General features: G+C 43.2%; 1 protein-coding gene across 2 annotated transcripts in view; it reads left to right on the top strand.

Moving 5' to 3' along the window:
* The first annotated feature begins 395 nt into the window (after positions 1-395).
* snx3 (sorting nexin 3) overlaps positions 396-20,564 on the top strand; it is a 36,199-nt gene continuing 16,030 nt past the window's right edge. Inside the window, exon 1 of one of the 2 annotated variants that reach the window (XR_014380530.1) lies at positions 396-849. Coding sequence is in view for 1 of the 2 variants with exons in the window: in NM_001141411.1 (NP_001134883.1) it covers positions 688-849 (162 nt within the window). In the remaining variant the exon portion in view is untranslated. The remainder of the gene's footprint in view (positions 850-20,564) is intronic. The other variant, NM_001141411.1, reaches the window with a different exon arrangement.

Below are 20,564 nucleotides of genomic sequence, written 5' to 3' on the forward strand. Positions count from 1 at the left end.
AAGATGGACATCAAGTCCAATAAGATGGACATCATTATATCTGCAGCTGAGAAGTTTTTGGGCCTCCACGACTTAATGGAAGAAGCACTGCAAGGACTACTGTCACCTGGAAATGCCCTGCCATCACAGGATCCTTCTGAGCCTGGGTAGGGACCTGATTAAAACAGAAAAGCAGGCTGATTCAGTTTAACATTTCGTAGTTTGTATGGGATTTTTTTACATGTATTTTTTACTACGCATTGTTTTCCTTTCAGGATCCTTATTATATACCCGTACAGTAGGTGGCGGAATGCACATATAAATGTTGCGAACGCCATTATACCAAAGAAGAAGAAATAACACGTCATTTCCTTTATAATAAACTACGTTTATGGGCGAATTATAAAGCCAATCAAAAGGGTTTACATGTAATATGTATTCCGTAAAGTGTATTTTGCTATACGTATGTAGCTATTTTGTTTAGTTTGTGGGGAATGAAATACAATACTTTACACAGCGCATATAACTCTGATTGGTCAATATTTCAGATAGTACACTTATCAGCCAAGAAAATGCAAATGCGCTGAGACATAGGTTGTAAACAAAACACAAGGAAGGTGCCAAGCGTCAGCTGCACCTCAGCTGATCGGAAGTGGAGCGCGCAACCCCAAACCATTGAGGCTAACTTAGCTAGCTAGTGAGGGAGAAATGGCTGATACCATAGCTGATACAAGGAGGCTATTCTCCAAGCCTCAGAACTTGAATGACGCGTATGGACCACCTAGTAACTTTCTAGAGATAGACGTGAGCAACCCTGAGACGGTCGGTGTCGGCAGGACCAGGTTTACCACGTATGAAATCAGACTAAAGGTGAGCAAACCATTATCTTGCTCTTTAGGGCAATGAACCTGGTCATCTTGATAAAGGGGATTGCGTTTAGCAAGGGTCACACTAAGAGATGTGTACCAGTCAGATATTAATAATATTCAAACGGTCAAATCAGTTATAGTAGCTAACGTTAGTTAGCCAACCAGCTTTTAAACACGGGGTAACTAGCTAACGTTAGCTGTTGTTAGCATACTAGTTAGCCAACTACTTGATGCTTTAATTCAACTAACGCGTAGTTATAGTGACATTTAACCAATGCAGCTGTATATTAAAAAAAAATTCAACTAATTCTAGTGAGGTTGTCAAAGTATTGATACATTGTATCATTGCATGGGCCTCCAGTTATTTACGATTGCCTAGCCAACTGTCTTGCTAATTGTTAGCTAGCTAGATGTTATCTTAAGGAATGTGTCGCCAATGGCAAGTTACAAATATGTTGTTGAAGGTGGGGGACTTGTTTGTGTCTTGTTTGCAAGAGCTCCACGTCAAACAAGTCAGGGAGCCATGTAGTTAGCTACAGAAGCGAATTTGTATGATCTACTTGCTAGGCTATATTTACTAAAGTAACGAACCGTTAACAAATCCTTGTTGTGCTCCAGCCACACCTCTGTCATCGGGTGTAAAGGGTAGATAATGGTATTTGTCACACACAGAAGTAAAGAGCTTGACAAGGGCGTATTTAAACAGTCCATGAGACGTTAATGTAAAGTCTCTACCTAGAAACCGAGCTAGAGCTCAGAGTCCAGCTCCCTCATTCAGTGAAGAAATGTCTCTTCTCTTATGCCCTGACTCAAATCAAATGTATTTATATAGCCCTTCTTACATCAGCTGATATCTCAAAGTGCTGTACAGAAACCCAGCCTAAAACCCCAAACAGCAAGCAATGCACGGTGGCTAGGAAAAACTCCCTAGAAAGGCCAAAACCTAGGAAGAAACATAGAGGAACCAGGCTATGAGGGTTGGCCAGTCCTCTTCTGGCTGTGCCGGGTGGAGATTATAACATAACTTGGCCAAGATGTTCAAATGTTCATAAATGACCAGCATGGTCAAATAATAATAATCACAGTGGATGTCTAAGGTGCAACAGGTCAGCACCTCAGGAGTAAATGTCAGTTGGCTTTTCTCTACCGCTCCTGCTGTTTCTAGAGAGTTGAAAACACCAGGTCTGGGACAGGTAGCACGTCCGGTGAAGAGGTCAGGGTTCGATAGCCGCAGGCAGAACAGTTGAAACTGGAGCAGCAGCGTGGACTGGGGAGAGCAAGGAGTCATCATGCCAGGTAGTCCTGAGGCATGGTCTTAGAGAGAGCATACTTAAGTTCACACCGGACACTGGAGAAATACTCCAGATATAACAGACTGACCCTAGCCCCCCGACACATAAACTACTGCAGCATAAATACTGGAGGCTGAGACAGGAGGGGTCAGGAGACACTGTGGCCCCATCTGATGATACCCCGGGACAGGGCCAAACAGGCAGGATATAACCCCACCCACTTTGCCAAAGCACAGCCCCCACACCACTAGAGGGATATCTTCAACCACCAACTTACCATCCTGAGACAAGGCCGAGCATAGCCCACAAAGATCTCCGCCACGGCACAACCCAAGGGGGGCGCCAACCCAGACAGGAAGGCCACATCAGTGACTCAACCCAATCAAGTGACGCACCCCTCCTAGGGACGGCATGGAAGAGCACCAGTAAGCCAGTGACTCGGCCCCTGTAATAGGGTTAGAGGCAGAGAATCCCAGTGGAGAGAGGGGAACCGGCTAGGCAGAGACAGCAAGGGCGGTTCGTTGCTCCAGTGCCTTTCCGTTCACCTTCACACTTCTGGGCCAGACTACACTCAATCATAGGACCTACTGAAGAGATGAGTCTTCAATAAAGACTTAAAGGTTGAGACTGAGTCTGCATCTCTCACATGGGTAGGCAGACCATTCCATAAAAAATTGAGCTCTATAGGAGAACTCCAACTGTTTGCTTAGAAATTCTTGGGACAATTAGGAGGCCTGCGTCTTGTGACCGTAGCGTACGTGTAGGTATGTACGGCAGGACCAAATCGGAAAGATAGGTAGGAGCAAGCCCATGTAATTCTTTGTAGGTTAGCAGTAAAACCTTGAAATCAGCCCTTGTCTTAACTTACCTACACTGGCTTCCTGTTAACACTGGAGTAATATGATACATTTTTTTGGTTCTAGTCAAGATTCTAGCAGCCATATTTAGCACTAACTGAAGTTTATTTAGTGCTTTATCCGGGTAGCCGGAAAGTAGAGCATTGCAGTAGTCTAACCTAGAAGTAACAAAAGCATGGATACATTTTTCTGCATAAATTTTGGACGGAAAATTGTGCAATGTTACGCAGATGGAAAAAGCTGTCCTTGAAACAATCTTGATATGTTCGTCAAAAGAGAGATCAGGGTCCAGAGTAACGCCGAGGTCCTAAACAGTTTTATTTGAGACGACTGTACAACCATCGAGCAGATTCAACAGAAGATCTTTGTTTCTTCGGACCTTGAACAAGCATCTCTGTTTTGTCCGAGTTTAAAAGTAGAAAGTTTGCAGCCATCCACTTCCTTATGTCTGAAACACAGGCTTCCAGCGAGGGCAATTTTGGGGCTTCACCATGTTTCATTGAAATGCACAGCTGTGTGTCATCCTCATAGGAGTGAAAGTTAACATGTTTTCGAATGACAGCACCAAGAGGTAAAATATATATATATATACTGCTCAAAAAAATAAAGGGAACACTTAAACAACACAATGTAACTCCAAGTCAATCACACTTCTGTGAAATCAAACTGTCCACCTAGGAAGCAACACTGATTGACAATAAATTTCACATGCTGTTGTGCAAATGGAATAGACAACAGGTGGAAATTATAGGCAATTAGCAAGACACCCCGAATAAAGGAGTGGTTCTGCAGGTGGGGACCACAGACCACTTGTCAGTTCCTATGCTTCCTGGCTGATGTTTTGGTCAGTTTTGAATGCTGGCGGTGCTTTCACTCTAGTGGTAGCATGAGACGGAGTCTACAACCCACACAAGTGGCTCAGGTAGTGCAGCTCATCCAGGATGGCACATCAATGCGAGCTGTGGCAAGAAGGTTTGCTGTGTTTGTCAGCGTAGTGTCCAGAGCATGGAGGCGCTACCAGGAGACAGGCCAGTACATCAGGAGACGTGGAGGAGGCCGTTGGAGGGCATCAACCCAGCAGCAGGACCGCTACCTCCGCCTTTGTGCAAGGAGGAGCAGGAGAAACACTGCCAGAGCCCTGCAAAATGACCTCCAGCAGGACACATGTGCATGTGTCTGCTCAAACGGTCAGAAACAGACTCCATGAGGGTGGTATGAGGGCCCGACGTCCACAGGTGGGGGTTGTGCTTACACCCCAACACCGTGCAGGACGTTTGGCATTTGCCAGAGAACACCAAGATTGGCAAATTTGCCACTGGCTCCCTGTGCTCTTCACAGATGAAAGCAGGTTCACACTGAGCACGTGACAGACGTCACAGAGTCTGGAGACACCGTGGAGAACGTTCTGCTGCCTGCAACATCCTTCAGCATGACCGGTTTGGCGGTGGGTCAGTAATGGTGTGGGGTGGCATTTCTTTGGGGGGCCGCACAGCCCTCAATGTGCTCGCCAGAGGTAGCCTGACTGCCTTTAGGTACCGAGATGAGATCCTCAGACCCCTTGTGAGACCATATGCTGGTGCGGTTGGCCCTGGGTTCCTCCTAATGCAAGACAATGCTAGACCTCATGTGGCTGGAGTGTGTCAGCAGTTCCTGCAAGAGGAAGGCATTGATGCTATGGACTGGCCCGCCCGTTCCCCAGACCTGAATCCAATTGAGCACATCTGGGACATCATGTCTCGCTCCATCCACCAACGCCACGTTGCACCACAGACTGTCCAGGAGTTGGCGGATGCTTTAGTCCAGGTCTGGGAGGAGATCCCTCAGGAGACCATCTGCCACCTCATCAGGAGCATGCCCAGGTATTGTAGGGAGGTCATACAGGCACGTGGAGGCCACACACACTACTGAGCCTCATTTTGACTTGTTTTAAGGACATTACATCAAAGTTGGATCAGCCTGTAGTGTGGTTTTCCACTTTAATTTTGATTGTGACTCCAAATCCAGACCTCCATGGGTTGATAAATTGGATTTCCATTGATTATTTTTGTGATTTTTGTTATTAGCACATTCATCTATGTAAAGAAAAAAGTATTTAAGATTATTTATTTCATTCAGATCTAGGATGTGTTGTTTAAGTGTTCCCTTTATTTTTTTTGAGCTATATATATATATATATATATATATATATATATATATATATATATATATATATATATATTAGTGAAAACAATAGTGGTCCTAAAACGGAACCTTGAGGAACACCGAAATGTACAGTTGATTTGTCAGAGGACAAACCATTCACAGAGACAAACTGATATCTTTCTGACACATAAGATCTAACCAGGCCAGAACTTGTCCGTGTAGATCAATTTGGGTTTCCAATCTCTCCAAAAGAATGTGGTGATCGATGGTATCAAAAGCAGCACAAAGGTCTAGGAGCACGAGGACAGATGCAGAGCCTCAGTCTGACACCATTGAAAGGTAATTTACCACCTTCACAAGTGCAGTCTCAGTGCTATGATGGGGTCTAAAACCAGACTGAAGCATTTCGTATACATTGTTTGTCTTCAGGAAGGCAGAGAGTTGCTGCGCATATCAGCTTTTTCAAATAATGTTGAGAGGAATGGGAGATTCGATATAGGCCGAATTTGTTATTTTAATTTTTTTAATATTTTTTTATTTTATTTTCTGTGTCAAGGTTTGGCTTTTTTAAGAGAGGCTTTATTACTGCCACTTTTAGTGAGTTGGGTACACATCCGGTGGATAAAGAGCCGTTTATTATGTTCAACATAGGAGGGCCACGCACAGGAAGCAGCTCTTTAGTAGTTTAGTTGGAATAGGGTCCAGTATGCAGCTTGACGGTTTAGAGGCCATGATTATTTTCATCATTGTGTCAAGAGCTGTAGTACTAAAACACTTGAGTGTCTCCCTTGATCCTAGGTCCTGGCAGTGTTGTGCAGACTCAGGACAACTGAGCTTTGGAGGAATAGGCAGATTTAAAGAGTCTATCATTTGCTTTCTAATGATCATGATCTTTTCCTCAAAGAAGTTTATGAATTTATTACTGCTGACGTGAAAGCCATCCTCTCTCCGGGATGCTGCTTTTTAGTTAGTTTGCAACAGTATCAAAAATACATTTCGGATTGTTCTTATTTTCCTCAATTAGGTTGGAAAAATAGGATGATCGAGCAGCAGTGAGGGCTCTTCGATACTGCACGGTACTGTCTTTACAAGCTAGTCGGAAGACTTCCAGTTTGGTGTGGCACCATTTCCGTTCCAATTTTCTGGACGCTTGCTTCAGAGCTCGGGTATTTTCTGTATACCAGGGAGCTAGTTTCTTATGACAAATGTTTTTAGTTTTTAGGGGTGCAACTGTATCTAGGGTATTGCGCAAGGTTAAATTGAGTTCCTCAGTTAGGTGGTTAACTGATTTTTGTCCTCTGACGTCCCTGGGTAGGCAGAGGGAGTCTGGAAGGGCATCAAGGAATCTTTGGGTTGTCTGAGAATTGATAGCACGACTTTTGATGGTCCTTGGTTGTGGTCTGAGCAGATTATTTTTTGCGATTGCAATCGTAATAAAATGGTGGTCCGATAGACCAGGATTATGAGGAAAAATATTAACCCCTGTGCGACATCCAGTGAAAAATCATATCGCCATTAGCGTAACAAAATTGTATAAATTTTAAATTATTATTATTATTTTTTAATTATATCGTTTTATAGATACACCTCTCCTGAATCGAACCACGTTGTCCGATTTCAAAAAGGCTTTACAGCAAAAGCAAAACATTAGATTATGTTAGAGGAGTATATTGTAAAAGTAGCCCATAGCCATTTTCCGACCAACCACATGCATCACAAATAACCAAAAAACAGCTAAATGCAGCACTAACCTTTGACAATCTTCATCAGATGACACACCTTGGACATCATGTTACACAATACATGCATTCTTTTGTTCGATAAAGTTCATATTTATATATAAAAACTGCATTTTACATCGGTGCGTAATGTTGACTATTTTCCCTCAAATGCATCCGATTGAAACAGAGCTACAATTTACTAAATTACTATTCGAAAACATTTTTTAAATGTAATATTGTCATTCTAAGATTTATAGATGAATATCTCTTGAAAGCACCTGTAATGCCAGATTTAAAATTAACTTTACTGGGTAATCATACTTTGCGATGAAAGGGTATGCGATACTCTGAAAAATAGGCTAACGTTACAGGTCAGCGCTATCTTGGAACAATCGCATATCACATCTAGTCTTGTATACTATTGTCAATAATCCCTTACCTTTGGTTGTCTTCATCAGAAAGCACTTCCAGGAATCCCAGGTCCACAACAAATGTATTTTCGTTCGAAAAAATTAGTCCTTTATGTTCCAAGAGCTTGTTCTTGTTAGCGCGTCTGAAGGCTGATCCAAATGCTCCGTCGGCCACGGCACAGCCATTTCGAGAAAATGCATTTTTTTCCCATTTAGGTTCGTTCAAACATGTCAAACGTTGTATAACATAAATCTTCAGGGTGTTTTTCAACAAGAGAGCCAATAAGATTCGAGGGGGACGATTGCATTGTGTTTCAAAACGTTTCGAAAGGGGAGGGTAACCAGGGGCGCCGGCGTCATAATGGTGATGGCCCTCTCCGTGTGACCACGTTCCACAGCTTCTCATTCATTCAGTTTTAACAGTAGGAGACTCAAACCACTTTGTAAAGACTGGGGACATCTAGTGGAAGCAATAGGAAGTGCTCAATGAACCATAGCTCACGGTGTGATTAATAGGCAACGTGATGAAGTTGAGTTCGCAATTCAGAATTCCACTTCCTGTTTCGATCTGTCTCGGGGTTTTGACTGCCATATGAGTTCTGTTATACTCACAGACACCATTCAAACAGTTTTAGAAACTTTAGGGTGTTTTCTATCCACAAGTATTAATTATATGCATATCCTAGCTTCCGAGTTTGAGTAGTAGGCTGTTTAAAATGGGCACGAATTTTTTTCAAAATGCGCTGTGGCGCCCCCTATCCTAGGCGACCATCAAGAGGTTAAGATCCACAACATTTATTCCATGGGACAAAACTAGGCCCATGGCCCAAAACTCAGATATTGAGCAATACAGATTACCCCAGTGTTTTTCCCTTCCCCTCTGTTAGTCTGAGCAATACTATTCCAGTGAAGGGTCTCTGTGTAAACTTCAGTGTATTGAAATTGTACTGGTCTGCTTCTCTGGAATGAAGACATGATGTTGAGCAGGCTCAGCATCTGCGAGCCCCACAGACCACTCACCCACCCCAAGCATTTCCTTCCTGCTCTGCTGAGTAAAGGATGGGGGGGTTAAACAGGACAAAATGTATGTCATCACAAAGCCAGACCTCAGGTCCTCCAATTCTCTCCTTGCTTCCCACCGGTGGGGAGAGGACAGTTGGATTGGAATCAAAGAACCATTTTTGACATTCACCTTTGGTTTGATCCATGTTTTATAAACTCCACTATTAAAATCACTCTGCAACAACTGTTGAACCCTCAAATCAGCTGAAGGTGCTCTTGAGTGCTTGTAGAGAGAATTAAGTTACTCAAAGTATCATCATGACAATTAAGATGAGGACAGACAATGCATGGGGTATAACACAATTTTAAGAAAATATATTTTTGAACATGTCTGGTGCTTGTTCTCATGTTTTTATGAAAACTAAAGCAAACCAACTGAATACGGTTACCAACGCAACAACACTTTCTTATAGAATATACTGTTTTTCATCCTCCGCTTTTATCATACGTTTCACACCACTCTTTCCGCCACCTACACAATGTGCAGAATAGAAAACAAATGTCAAATGACCAGATTCATTGCATTTGAGGCAGTACATCAAGAGCTAAGCATGTTATCACCGTACGACCCTCAAGCCTGTCTGATTGTCTGGTCTGTCTCTCTGTTGTTGTTTGCCTCTGTGTCTGTCTGAAGCCTTGGCTGACGGCCCCCATGGTTATTAGTACTGTAGTGGTTTAGCCCCTAGCAGTCCTGTGGTATTTATAGCTTTCTCCTACCTAAAGAAGCCAGAGCGAGAGAAGCCTGTCTGTAGGCATTCGGTCTGAATGTAAGGCTACTGTTCTTGATTAGCGTGTAATAATTAGCATATGCGTGTAATCAGCATTAATTGTGTGCTTCGTAGCCCTCCTTGACCCTGCTTTGCATAAGAGCATGGAATAAGAGGAGCATCCCTCACTTCTCAACAAACGTGGTCTCAACTTTTCTTCGCTTCTCTCTTCATTCCTTTCTTTTCCCTTTCTTTAGAAACTTTACTCCCGATTCTAAAGGTGTTTCAGCTATAGCGAAAGGCCTGCCTGGTACCTTGGTGAGCCTGGAATGCTTTGCAGAGTTAGTGTTTCAGGTTCCCTCACCACTTAGCTATAATATTATTTGGATCGCCCCGTCCCACGTCCCGTCTCCACTCTCCCGGTGCAACTCATCCCCCCCAATACGGCCATACTGAGAGAGCCTTCTTAATCCCCTCATTGAGAGGGGAGAAGAATGGATCAGGCCGGTGGGTAGGGGAAGGCCCCCCCTGGGAGGCCACGAAGGCACTCCCTCGCTCTTCTACCATATCCCTCCATCTCCAACGTCCTTCGCCCGCCCTTCCTAGTGAAGAGAATAGTCACCTTGGCACACGATGACTCTTTAAAGTCTACTCGTATGACAATTGACCTTTTAACAGGTGAAATGTGTGCTCTACCTGCACCAGCAGAGGCAGGGGTCAGGCAGGTCACCTCTTCACTGCAATGCCTATAGGCTAGCTTCTATACTTTGAGTTCATGTTTCTTTGGTTCGTACTACTCATTCTAGGTCTCTGTCCCAACTTCAATATCTGTGGTAACTGTTGCACAACTCTTTTAGACAAGTAGTAGGCCTACTGTAGCCTAAGTAACAATCATTCAATGTCTTGGTTTGGTAGTATACATTTTTTGTTATTACGGTTTTCACTGATATGGTCATATGACATTTCTTTCATGATCAGTGCAGTGGTCATTTTATGGTCACTCGCGTGGCGTATTTCATGATGAAAGGTGACTTATTATGGTCACGTGACAAAAAGTCGCGGTGAGAGCGTGTGTGGTCAGTTAGTGGTCGTTTAGGCCTATCGTTTAGGCCAGTTTCTATGCTAAAACCAGTGTCATGTCCTCAAGTTAACCTACAATTCGCGTGTCCAGACTCGTAAACCTGAGAAATATGGTCTTTCAAAAAACAATGGAATGTCATCTTTGGTCTTTCCATTTGTCATTTGTTATATTTGAAGTGTGCCTTCTGCCTATCGTATGTAGTTTAAATAATCCCCCTGATAATAGAAGGCTATTGCTTATAGGCCTACATTTTGTGGACAACATGTTGGATAGCCTAATTTTAGTTCGCTTTCCAGTTAGTTCATCCACAGGCTTTAGTTGTTGTTTTTTATTTTTTATTTTATTTTTTTCATTCCTTGAATGGTTTTCAGTTGGGTGAAGGACTTCTCTCTCTCTCTCTCAGCAGAGTAGTGTATTTGTTTTCTAACTCAACAAACGGGAGGGGGGGTGGAAGCTTCGCCACCAACATTAGACCTTGCCTTTGGTAGCCTCCATCTCCCCTTTCAGAGAGCACACACTAGAGAGAATGGACTTTTGGATCTCACTTTATTTATGGACAGATGGGAGCATATAAAAAGGCCTCTTACAGCTTTCCTTTCCCTTTCCTTTCTATTTGGGGTGGAAAAACTTTTTGGCCATTAATAAAATAGGGAGGGGTGTGGGTGGCTTGTCAGGCACAGTCAAGTGTAATCCAAAATCAACAGGATCATATCTGACAACTATTTTAATGGAAATGGGGAACATATTGTATCAAGGCTACCATGTCCTACTTGAAATGACAGTATCAAAGTGAGAGTTGATACTATGGCAACAAAGCAGCTTTCTGCCAGCTAGGCGAGTCGGAGAGGAGAGAGGGAAGGCTGTCCGAGCTGTAGGGGCGAGAGAGAGTAAGTGAAAGTGCACAAAGAAAACGATAGAGTGAGACCGACGGACTCAACGCCATTGTTCCCCCCCCCTCTCTTTCCCTTTTGGAATAAGATATGATGAGATGGTATTGTTCTGCCATTTTTCATACTTTGTATTTTTAAAAGGGACAGCTAGGTAAGAAGGGTGCGGGGGGGGGGGGGGGGGGGGTAGGGATGTGGCACTCTAAAAGTTGACTTAATCCATCCTACTAAAATCTAATGCGTAGGCGGCCTTCAACCATTCTCACAGGAGAGGGGTGACCTTTCTCTCTCTGCCCCCCCCCCCCCCAGTTTTTAATTACCTATGGTATTGTCACTTAGAAATGTCCTTGTTTTTGAAAGAAAAGCAAAAGAAAATAGTCCATTAAAATAACATAAAATTGATTAGTAATACAGTGTAGACAATCACTATTGTAGCTGGAGACGGCAGATTTTTTTATGGATATCTACATAGGCGTACAGAGGCCCATTATCAGCAACCATCACTCCTGTGTTCCAATGGCACGTTGTGTTAGCTAATCCAAGTTTATCATTTTAAAAAGGCAGCTTCATTAAATAGTACCCGCAAAACACCAGTCTCAACGTCAACCGTGAAGAGGTAAAAAATGATATATATTTTTTTTAAACAAGGACATTTCTAAGTGGGCAAAAAAATGGGCTTTTCTTTAAAAAAAAAGGACATTTCTAAGTGACCCCAAACTTTTGAACAGTAGTGTCTATATAATATATTTTTTTACAATAAATGCATAATGTTGGTTTAATGCTGTAACACAAAATAAAACGATGAATAAAAGCCCATTACTGCTAATCACTTACTAACCTTAATTTAACCACATTAGTGCAATTCCACATTAATAGAGTGAAATATGTAAAGTTTTCTGTAGAAATTGTCAAAAGTAGTCCTTGTGCATAGAGTTGTATGGTTTGTTTAACTTTGCAATAATTGTTTTTTGTTTGACATCCATTTAAAGGGAAACATCTGAGTGTGTGTGTGTTTTGAAATTCTTTTAATTGAATGACTTTCTTTTTTTCATTCAAAGTAAAGTTTGTTTCCCATTAGTAAAATTCCTGTGAAGGTTGCCACTTCACCTTTTGGAGGGAACAATGTTAAAGGGGAACTGCACCCACTGATTTGGCCTTGTGTTTTAGCCTGCTCCTCAAGAAATGCTGGCAGCCACGACAGAAGCCAAACATGAGATTGCTTGGGGTCACTTTAATAATGTTTACATACTGTTTTACCCACTTTATATGTATATACAGATCCTCAAAAAGTTCTACAGCTGCACTGTCGAGAGCATCCTGACCGGTTGCATCACCTCCTGGTATGGCAACTGCTCGGCATCTGACCGTAAAGCGCTACAGAGGGTAGTGTGTACAGCCCAGTACATCACTGGGGCCAAGCTTCTTGCCATCCAGGTCCTATATAGTAGGCGGTGTCAGAGAAAAGCCCCAAAAATTGTCATTGTTCTCTCTGCTACTACACGGCAAGCGGTACAGGAGCGCCAAGTCTAGGACCAAAAGGCCCCTTAACAGCTTTTAGCCCCCCAAGCCATAAGACCGCTAACAGTTAATCAACTGGCCACCGGACTACTTACATTGCCCCTCCCCTCTATTTGTTTTGTACAATGCTGCTACTCGTTGTTGATTATCTATGCATAGGCACTTCACCCCTACCTACATGTACAAATTACCTAGACTAACCTGTACCCCCCCACATTGACTCTGTACTGGTACCACCTGTATATAGCCTCTTTATGGTTATTTTAATGTTACTTTTCTTTTACTTTTCTTTCTTGTAACTTTAGTTTATTTGGTAAATATTTTCTTAACCAACAATGCAGTTCAAGAAGAGTTAAGGACTTGTAAGTAAGCATTTCACGGTAAGGTCTACACTTGTTGTATTCGGCGCATGTGACAAATAAAGTTTGATTTGATTATACTGTATTCTAGTCATGGCTCATCCTATATAACTACTGTTGTGCACATTTTTTCTATTCATATACTATCCATACACACCATCATATGTATATATACAGTGCCTTAGGAAAGTATTCAGACCCGTTGACCTTTTCCACATTTTGTTATATTACAGCCTTATTCCAAAATACATTTAAAAAATCCTCAGCAATCTACTTACAATACCCCCATAATAACAAAACGAAAACAGAAGTACCTTATTTACAAAAGTATTCAGACCCTTTGCTATTAGACTCGCAATTGAGCTCAGGTGCATCCTGTTTCCATTGATCATCCTTGAGATGTTTCTACAACTTGATTGGAGTCCACCTGTGGTAAATTTAAATTGATTGGACATGATTTGGAAAGGCACACACCTGTCTATATAAGGTCCCACAGTTGACAGTGCATGTCAGAGCAAAAACCAAACCATGAGGTCGAAGGAATTGTCCATAGAGCTCCGAGACAGGATTGTGTCGAGGCACAGATCCATCATTCGTAAATAGATGTTTGGAACCACCAAGACTCTTCCTAGAGCTGGCCGCCCGGCCAAACTGAGCAATCGGGGGAGAAGGGCCTTGGTCAGGGAGGTGACTAAGAACATGATGGTCACTCTGACGGAGCTCCAGAGTTATTTTATGGAGATGGGAGAACCTTCCAAAAGGACTATCTCTGCAGCACTCCACAAATCAGGCCTTTATAATAGAGTGGCCAGACTGAAGCCCCTCCTAGTAAAAGGCACATGACAGCCCGCTTGGAGTTTTCCAAAAGGCACCTAAAGACTCAGACCATGAGAAACAAGATTCTCTGGTCTGATGAAACCAAAATTGAACTCTTTGGCCTGAATGCAGGGACTGGGAGACTAGCCAGGATCGAGGCAAAGATGAACGGAGCAAAGTACAGAGATCCTTGATTAAAACCTGCTCAGGACCTCGGACTGGGGCGAAGATTCACCTTCCAACAGGACAATGTCCCGAAGCCACTCTTGCGTTGTGTGCTTAGGGTCAAGTCTCTGAATGTCCTTGAGTGGCCTAGCCAGAGCCCGGACTTGAACCTGATTGAACATCTTCAGAGAGACCTGAAAATAATTGTGCAGCAATGCTCCCCATCCAACCTGACAGAGCTTGAGAGGACCTGAATAGGAGAAACTCCCCAAATAAAGGTGTGCCAATCTTGTGGTGTCACCATCAAAGTACTGAGTAAAGGGTCTGAATACTTATGCAATATTTCAGTTTTTATAATTTAGCAAAAATGTGTTAACCTGTTTTTGCTTTGTCATTATGGGGTATTGTTTGTAGATTGATGTAAAAAAAAAAAATTTAAAAAAAAATTATATTCAAGTGTGGAATAATTCCAGGGGTCTGAATACTTTCTGAAGTATATGTACATTATATATTTATATTCTGGCATTACTGCACAGTTGGAGCTAGAAACACAAGCATTTCACTGCACTTGCAATAACATCTGCGAATCTGTGTACGCGACCAATACACTTTGATTTGGGTGTGGGGTGTGTTTTGATTTGGGTGTGGTTTGATGTAGGTTTGATGTAGGTGTCCTTGCCACCACCAAGATACACCCATCTGTCAGAACCTTGCCTGCAGTTGTTTCCCCCCCACTCAATCACAACGAACAAACCTCCTGCAGATTGAATTCAATAACAACAGGCAGATATACAGTGAGGGGAAAAAAGTATTTGATCCCCTGCTGATTTTGTACGTTTGCCCACGGACAAAGAAATGATCAGTCTATAATTTTAATGGTAGGTTTATTTGAACAGTGAGAGAAAAATATTTTTTTCCATCACTGTTCATGTTACTGTGACCACAAACACACATAGTCATTGTTCTATTCTCAACGGCAGTTACAATGGTCATAGCTGACACACAAACAGGTATTATATTTAAGTTTGAACAGGTCAGATAAAACCTACCCAATTATGGTCTCCCCATCAAACAACAGAGGCTGGCATCTGGAAAAAGCTTCTACAGTCCTCTCCAACTGTAGAAATAGGCTGAGTTGAGGCAGAGTTCATTTGTGACTGATGGAATGAAAAGGGTGTTGCAAATACTGGACATTTCTTCTATACTATATTATTAGTAATCACATTCAGTCCCACATTGTGGATGTGTTGAGTGCCTGGTCTCTCTCCATTCAGAGACAGTATCAAGCCTGTCTGTTGGTCAGGACTTCATCACATCTTGCAAGTCTCCAAGTGCTGGCTCCATAGATGCATTTGTGAACACAGTCACTGTTCTATTACCAATGCCTGTTAGGGTATGTGATATCTGACAAATAAACATGTACTATGATGAAGTTTGAACAGGTCATACTAAACCTACCTAATTCTGGTCTCCCCATCGATGACTGTTGGTGAGCAGGCAAGAGGTGGGTGGAGGTAAGGTCTTTGCCAGCGCCCTACATTATCAATGGTGGTTATGATTAGTGTGGTGGAACCAACCTGATCGCTGCATTCACCTTTCTGTTTCACTTCAGGGATGTAGTTCTGAGGGAGCATGCAATTGGCACGCTGACTGCAGGAATGTCCTCTAGAGCTGTTGCCAGAGAATTTAGTGTTCATTTCTCTACCATAATGTCGTTTTAGAGAATTTGGCAGTACGTCCAACCGGCCTCACAACCGCAGACCATGTGTAACCATGCCAACCCAGGACCTCCACATCCGGCTTCTTTACCTGCGGGATCATCTGAGGCCAGCCACTCGGACAGTTGATGAAACTGGGTTTGCACAATCAAAGAATTTCTGCACAAATTTTCAAAAACTGTCTCAGTGAAGATTATCTGCGTGCTCGTCGTCCTCACCAGGGTCTTGACCTGACTGAAGCTAATAATGTCCCAGTTCTTCAATGACCTGCATACTCACCTGACATGTCACACGTTGAGCACGTTTGGGATGCTCTGGATTGACGTGTATGACCGCATGTTCCAGTTCCCGCCAATATCTAGCAACTTCGCACGGCCATTAAAGAGAAGTAGGACAACATTCCACAGGCCACAATCAACAGCCTAATCAACTCAATCCAAAGGAGATGTTGCGATGCATGAGGCAAATGGTGGTCCCACCAGGTACTGCCTGGTTTTCTGATCCACGCTTCTAGCATTTTGAAGTGCATCACAGATCAGCCATTTTCACTTGGAAGAGGCTACCATTAAACATTTCGCTCCCTGCTTTTACATGACCATCCGTTCTGGTCTGGATTTTATCAATTTTTATTACGGTTCTGGTTAGCGATTGGATCACTGTCATGGATTTGTATCACTGTCATGGATTTGTATCAGCGACTGTATCACCGTCATGGTTATTTTATCTATTGTCGCCCTGGATGTCTGCCTAGTTGAGGGCCTCTCTTCGGCTTCCTCCTGTTACCTGCTGCGTTGCTCCCCGCCTGCCCTGTTCTGTCTCTTCCAGTCTGGTACAGGTGCCCCCGTCACTCTCTCTCTCCCCAGAGCTTTGCTCACCTACATCATACACCGCATACTTTTTACTGATCTGCTGTTGGACTATTTGATTAGGGATTCTTGCTATGCTTGTATTATTATTTAGGAACGGTTTTATATGAAGTCGTAGCTCATTTTAATATTAGTGTTTAGTGTTGTGTTGGCTACATCTTAGATTCTTCTGTTAACTTTGTGGTTAGTGGTGTGTTTTCTCTTATGTTAATTAATAGGGCAATAAATGAACGTGCTGCTGTCTACCCTTGGCTTTTACATTGGCAATACTTTTTAGAGCCCTTTGCTCTGTGAATGGGGAAATATGACTTTCTCCCTCATGCCTTGGGAGAAAGCACACGCTTGCTCTAGAAATGTGCGTGTGAACTTTGCACATTTCTAACAAACAACAATGGAGAAATCGGACTCATCCGCTTACATGTCAGGACTGTTCTCTTGGTACTTAACCATGTCTCTGGACTTTACACATCTCCTGAAATATGTGGCATTAAAGACTCTGGAGACGGGATTGTCATTCAAGTGCTGTCTGTAAATCCAAATGTTGTAACCCCCGATCTAGACTTGCCATTATCTTGCTGCTTCTACTGTCTGGAAATGTGCAATCTAACCCAGGTCCTGACATTTTTACCCCTGCAAAATTAAGTAGTCAGAGTGGCCTGAAATTTCGGCATATGAATGTAAGCCTTCTGCCGAAGATGGATAGATATTTTGGGAAAATATGGATAACAACTGCCGACACTGATGTATTTATGCTTTCTGAAACCTGGTTCAGAAAATCTATTAGACAAAAATATTGGCATAAATGGTAACAATGTTTTTCGTGCAGATCGTAAATCTAAGGGTGGTGATGTTGCTGTACTGTATACGTAAAAGACAAGTTCTCGTGGCTGTTCTGATTTCTGTTAATTAACCTAAACAATTTGAATCTGTCTTTGAACCTAAACCTCAGCTCATCTTGAAATGTTGTATCTTATTGTTATAGACCTACTACTGCTGGCTCTCTGGATTGTATTTTTGAATTGTTATCACAGCATGTCAACTCTGAGTTTGTCTTGATGGGTGATCTGAATCAGGACTGGTTAACATTAGCTCTGATCAACTAAAAATGATATTTACATTTAAGTCATTTAGCAGACGGTCTTATCCAGAGCGACTTACAAATTGGTGGATTCACCTTATGATATCCAGTGGAACAACCACTTTACAATAGTGCACCTAAATCTTTTAGGGGGGGGATTAGAAGGATTACTTTATCCTATCCTAGGTATTCCTTAAAGAGGTGGGGTTTCAGGTGTCTCCGGAAGGTGGTGATTGACTCCGCTGTCCTGGCGTCGTGAAGGAGCTTGTTCCACCATAGGGGTGCCAGAGCAGTGAACAGTTTTGACTGGGCTGAGCGGGAACTGTGCTTCCTCAGAGGTAGGGGGGCCAGCAGAAGATGAATGTTCAAGTAGAGATACTGGGGTGTAAAGGAGCAAAAAAAATTAATAACAATATGGGGATGAGGTAGTTGGGTGGGCTGTGTACAGATGCAATGATCGGTAAGCTGCTCTGAAAGCTGATGCTTAAAGTTTAGTGAGTGAGATATGAGTCTCCAGCGATTTTTGCAATTCGTTCCAGTCATTGGCAGCAGAGAACTGGAAGGAAAGGTGGCCAAAGCAGGAGTTGGCTTTGGGGATGACCAGTGAAATATACCTGCTGGAGCGCGTGCTACTGGTGGGTGCTGCTATGGTGACCAGTGAGCTGAGATAAGGCGTTGCTTTAGCTAGCAAAGACTTATAGATGACCTGGAGCCAGTGGGTTTGGCGACGAATATGAAGCGAGTGCCAGCCAACGAGAGCATACAGGTCGCAGAGGTGGGTAGCATATGGGGATTTGGTGACAAAACGGATGGCACTGTGATAGACTACATCCAATATGCTGAGTAGAGTGTTGGAGGCTATTTTGAAAATGACATCGCCAAAGTCAAGGATCGGTAGGATGGTCAGTTTTACGAGGGTATGTTTTGCAGCATGAGTGAAGGATGCTTTTGTTGCGAAATAGGAAGCCAATTCTAGATTTCATTTTGGATTGGAGATGCTTAATGTGAGTCTGGAAGGCGAGTATACAGTCTAAACAGACATCTAGGTATTTGTAGTTGTCCACATATTCTAAGTCAGAACCGTCCAGAGTAGTGATGCTAGACGGGCGGGCGGGTACGGGCAGTGATCGGTTGAAGAGCATGCATTTAGTTTTACTTGCATTTACGAGCAGTTGGAGGCCACGGAAGGAGTGTTGTATGGCATTGAAGCTCATCTTTGGACACTGTGTTAACAAACCTCCAGAAAGGCCATATACAGAATGGTGTCTGCGTAGAGGTGGATCAATCATAGACTTAAGTATAACATAATAACACACAGAAATACGAGCCTCTGGTCATTAATATGGTCGAATTCGGAAACTATCATCTCGAAAACGAAACGTTTTTCCTTTCAGTGAAATACGGAACCGTTCTGTATTTCATCTAACGGGTGGCATCCCTAAGTCTAAATATTCCTGTTACATTGCACAACCTTCAATGTTATGTCATAATACGTAAAATTCTGGCAAATTAGTTCGCAATGAGCCAGGCGGCCCAAACTGTTGCATATACCCTGACTCTGTGTGCAATGAACGCAAGGGAAATGACACAATTTCACCTGGTTAATATTGCCTGTTATACACAGACACCATTCAAAGATTTTTAGAAACTTCAAACTTTTCTATCCAAATCTACTAATTATATGCATATTCTAGTTTCTGGGCAGGAGTAGTAACCAGAATAAATCGGGTACGTTTTTTTATCCGGCCGTGAAAATACTGCCCCCTAGCCCAAACAGGTTAAGAACAAATTCTTATTTACGATGGCCTAGGAACAGTGGGTTAACTGCCTTGTTCAGGGACAGAATGACATGAGCCTTACTGGACAAGAAAGCAGGTTGTGCTAAATGTCAAGACTATGATTGGAACAAACACAGGAAACAACATCAGAGAGATGTTTTTGGCCATGTTGGAATACTGGGAAATCCACACAATGTGTAGTGCTGGTCCTCAGGGACAGTGGGACAAACATGGTGAAAGGTATAAGACTGGCAGAGCTTCCAGACTTCAGCTGCAGTGCACACACCCTACAGCTTGTAATCAATGATGGACTATCCAATCAGAGAGCTGTGCTAGACATTATTGCCATGTTGAAGAGCTGTGCAACTCACTTTGACCACTCCGTACTGGCCAAACAGAGGCTGAGGGCCATTCAGGAAGAGCTTGGCCTTCCCAAACACAGCATCATCCAAGCAGTTCAAACTTGCTGGAACTCAACACTACAGATGTTGCAGAGGATGTTTGAACAGAGGCGTGCACTGAATCTGTATTCAGGTGAATACGGACACATCAGCAGTTTGTCTGCTGCACAGTGGGACATTGTCTCTAACCTAATTGAGAGACTGGCACCTATGGAGGAGGTGAAACTGGAGATGAGCCACTCCAACTCTACAGCCGCATGCATCATCCCCAGTGTGTCATTGCTGAAGCTGATGCTGCAGCAGGAGGGTTATTTTACTCAAGGCATCAACTTTACGGAAGACCATGTTGGACAGTCTGACAAGGCGGTTCTCTAAGGCTGAGGAGACATTTGCATTACATTTTACATTTACGTCATTTAGCAGACGCTCTTATCCAGAGCGACTTACAAATTGATGCATTCACCTTATGATATCCAGTGGAACAACCACTTTACAATAGTACATCTATATCTTTTTTTTTGGGGGGGGGGGGGGGGGGGTTAGAAGGATTACTTTATCCTATCCCAGGTATTCCTTAAAGAGGTGGGGTTTCAGGTGTCTCCGGAAGGTGGTGATTGACTCCGCTGTCCTGGCGTCGTGAGGGAGCTTGTTCCACCATTGGGGTTCCAGAGCAGCGAACAGTTTTGACTGGGCTGAGCGGGAACTGTGCTTCCGCTGAGGTAGGGAGGCGAGCAGGCCAGAGGTGGATGAACGCAGTGCCCTTCTTTGGGTGTAGGGACTGATCAGAGCCTGAAGGTACGGAGGTGCCGTTCCCCTCACAGCTCCGTAGGCAAGCACCATGGTCTTGTAGCAGATGCG

Source organism: Salmo salar, chromosome 15 (assembly GCF_965601325.2).
Source record: "Salmo salar chromosome 15, fSalSal1, whole genome shotgun sequence".
Classification (NCBI taxonomy): domain Eukaryota; kingdom Metazoa; phylum Chordata; class Actinopteri; order Salmoniformes; family Salmonidae; genus Salmo; species Salmo salar.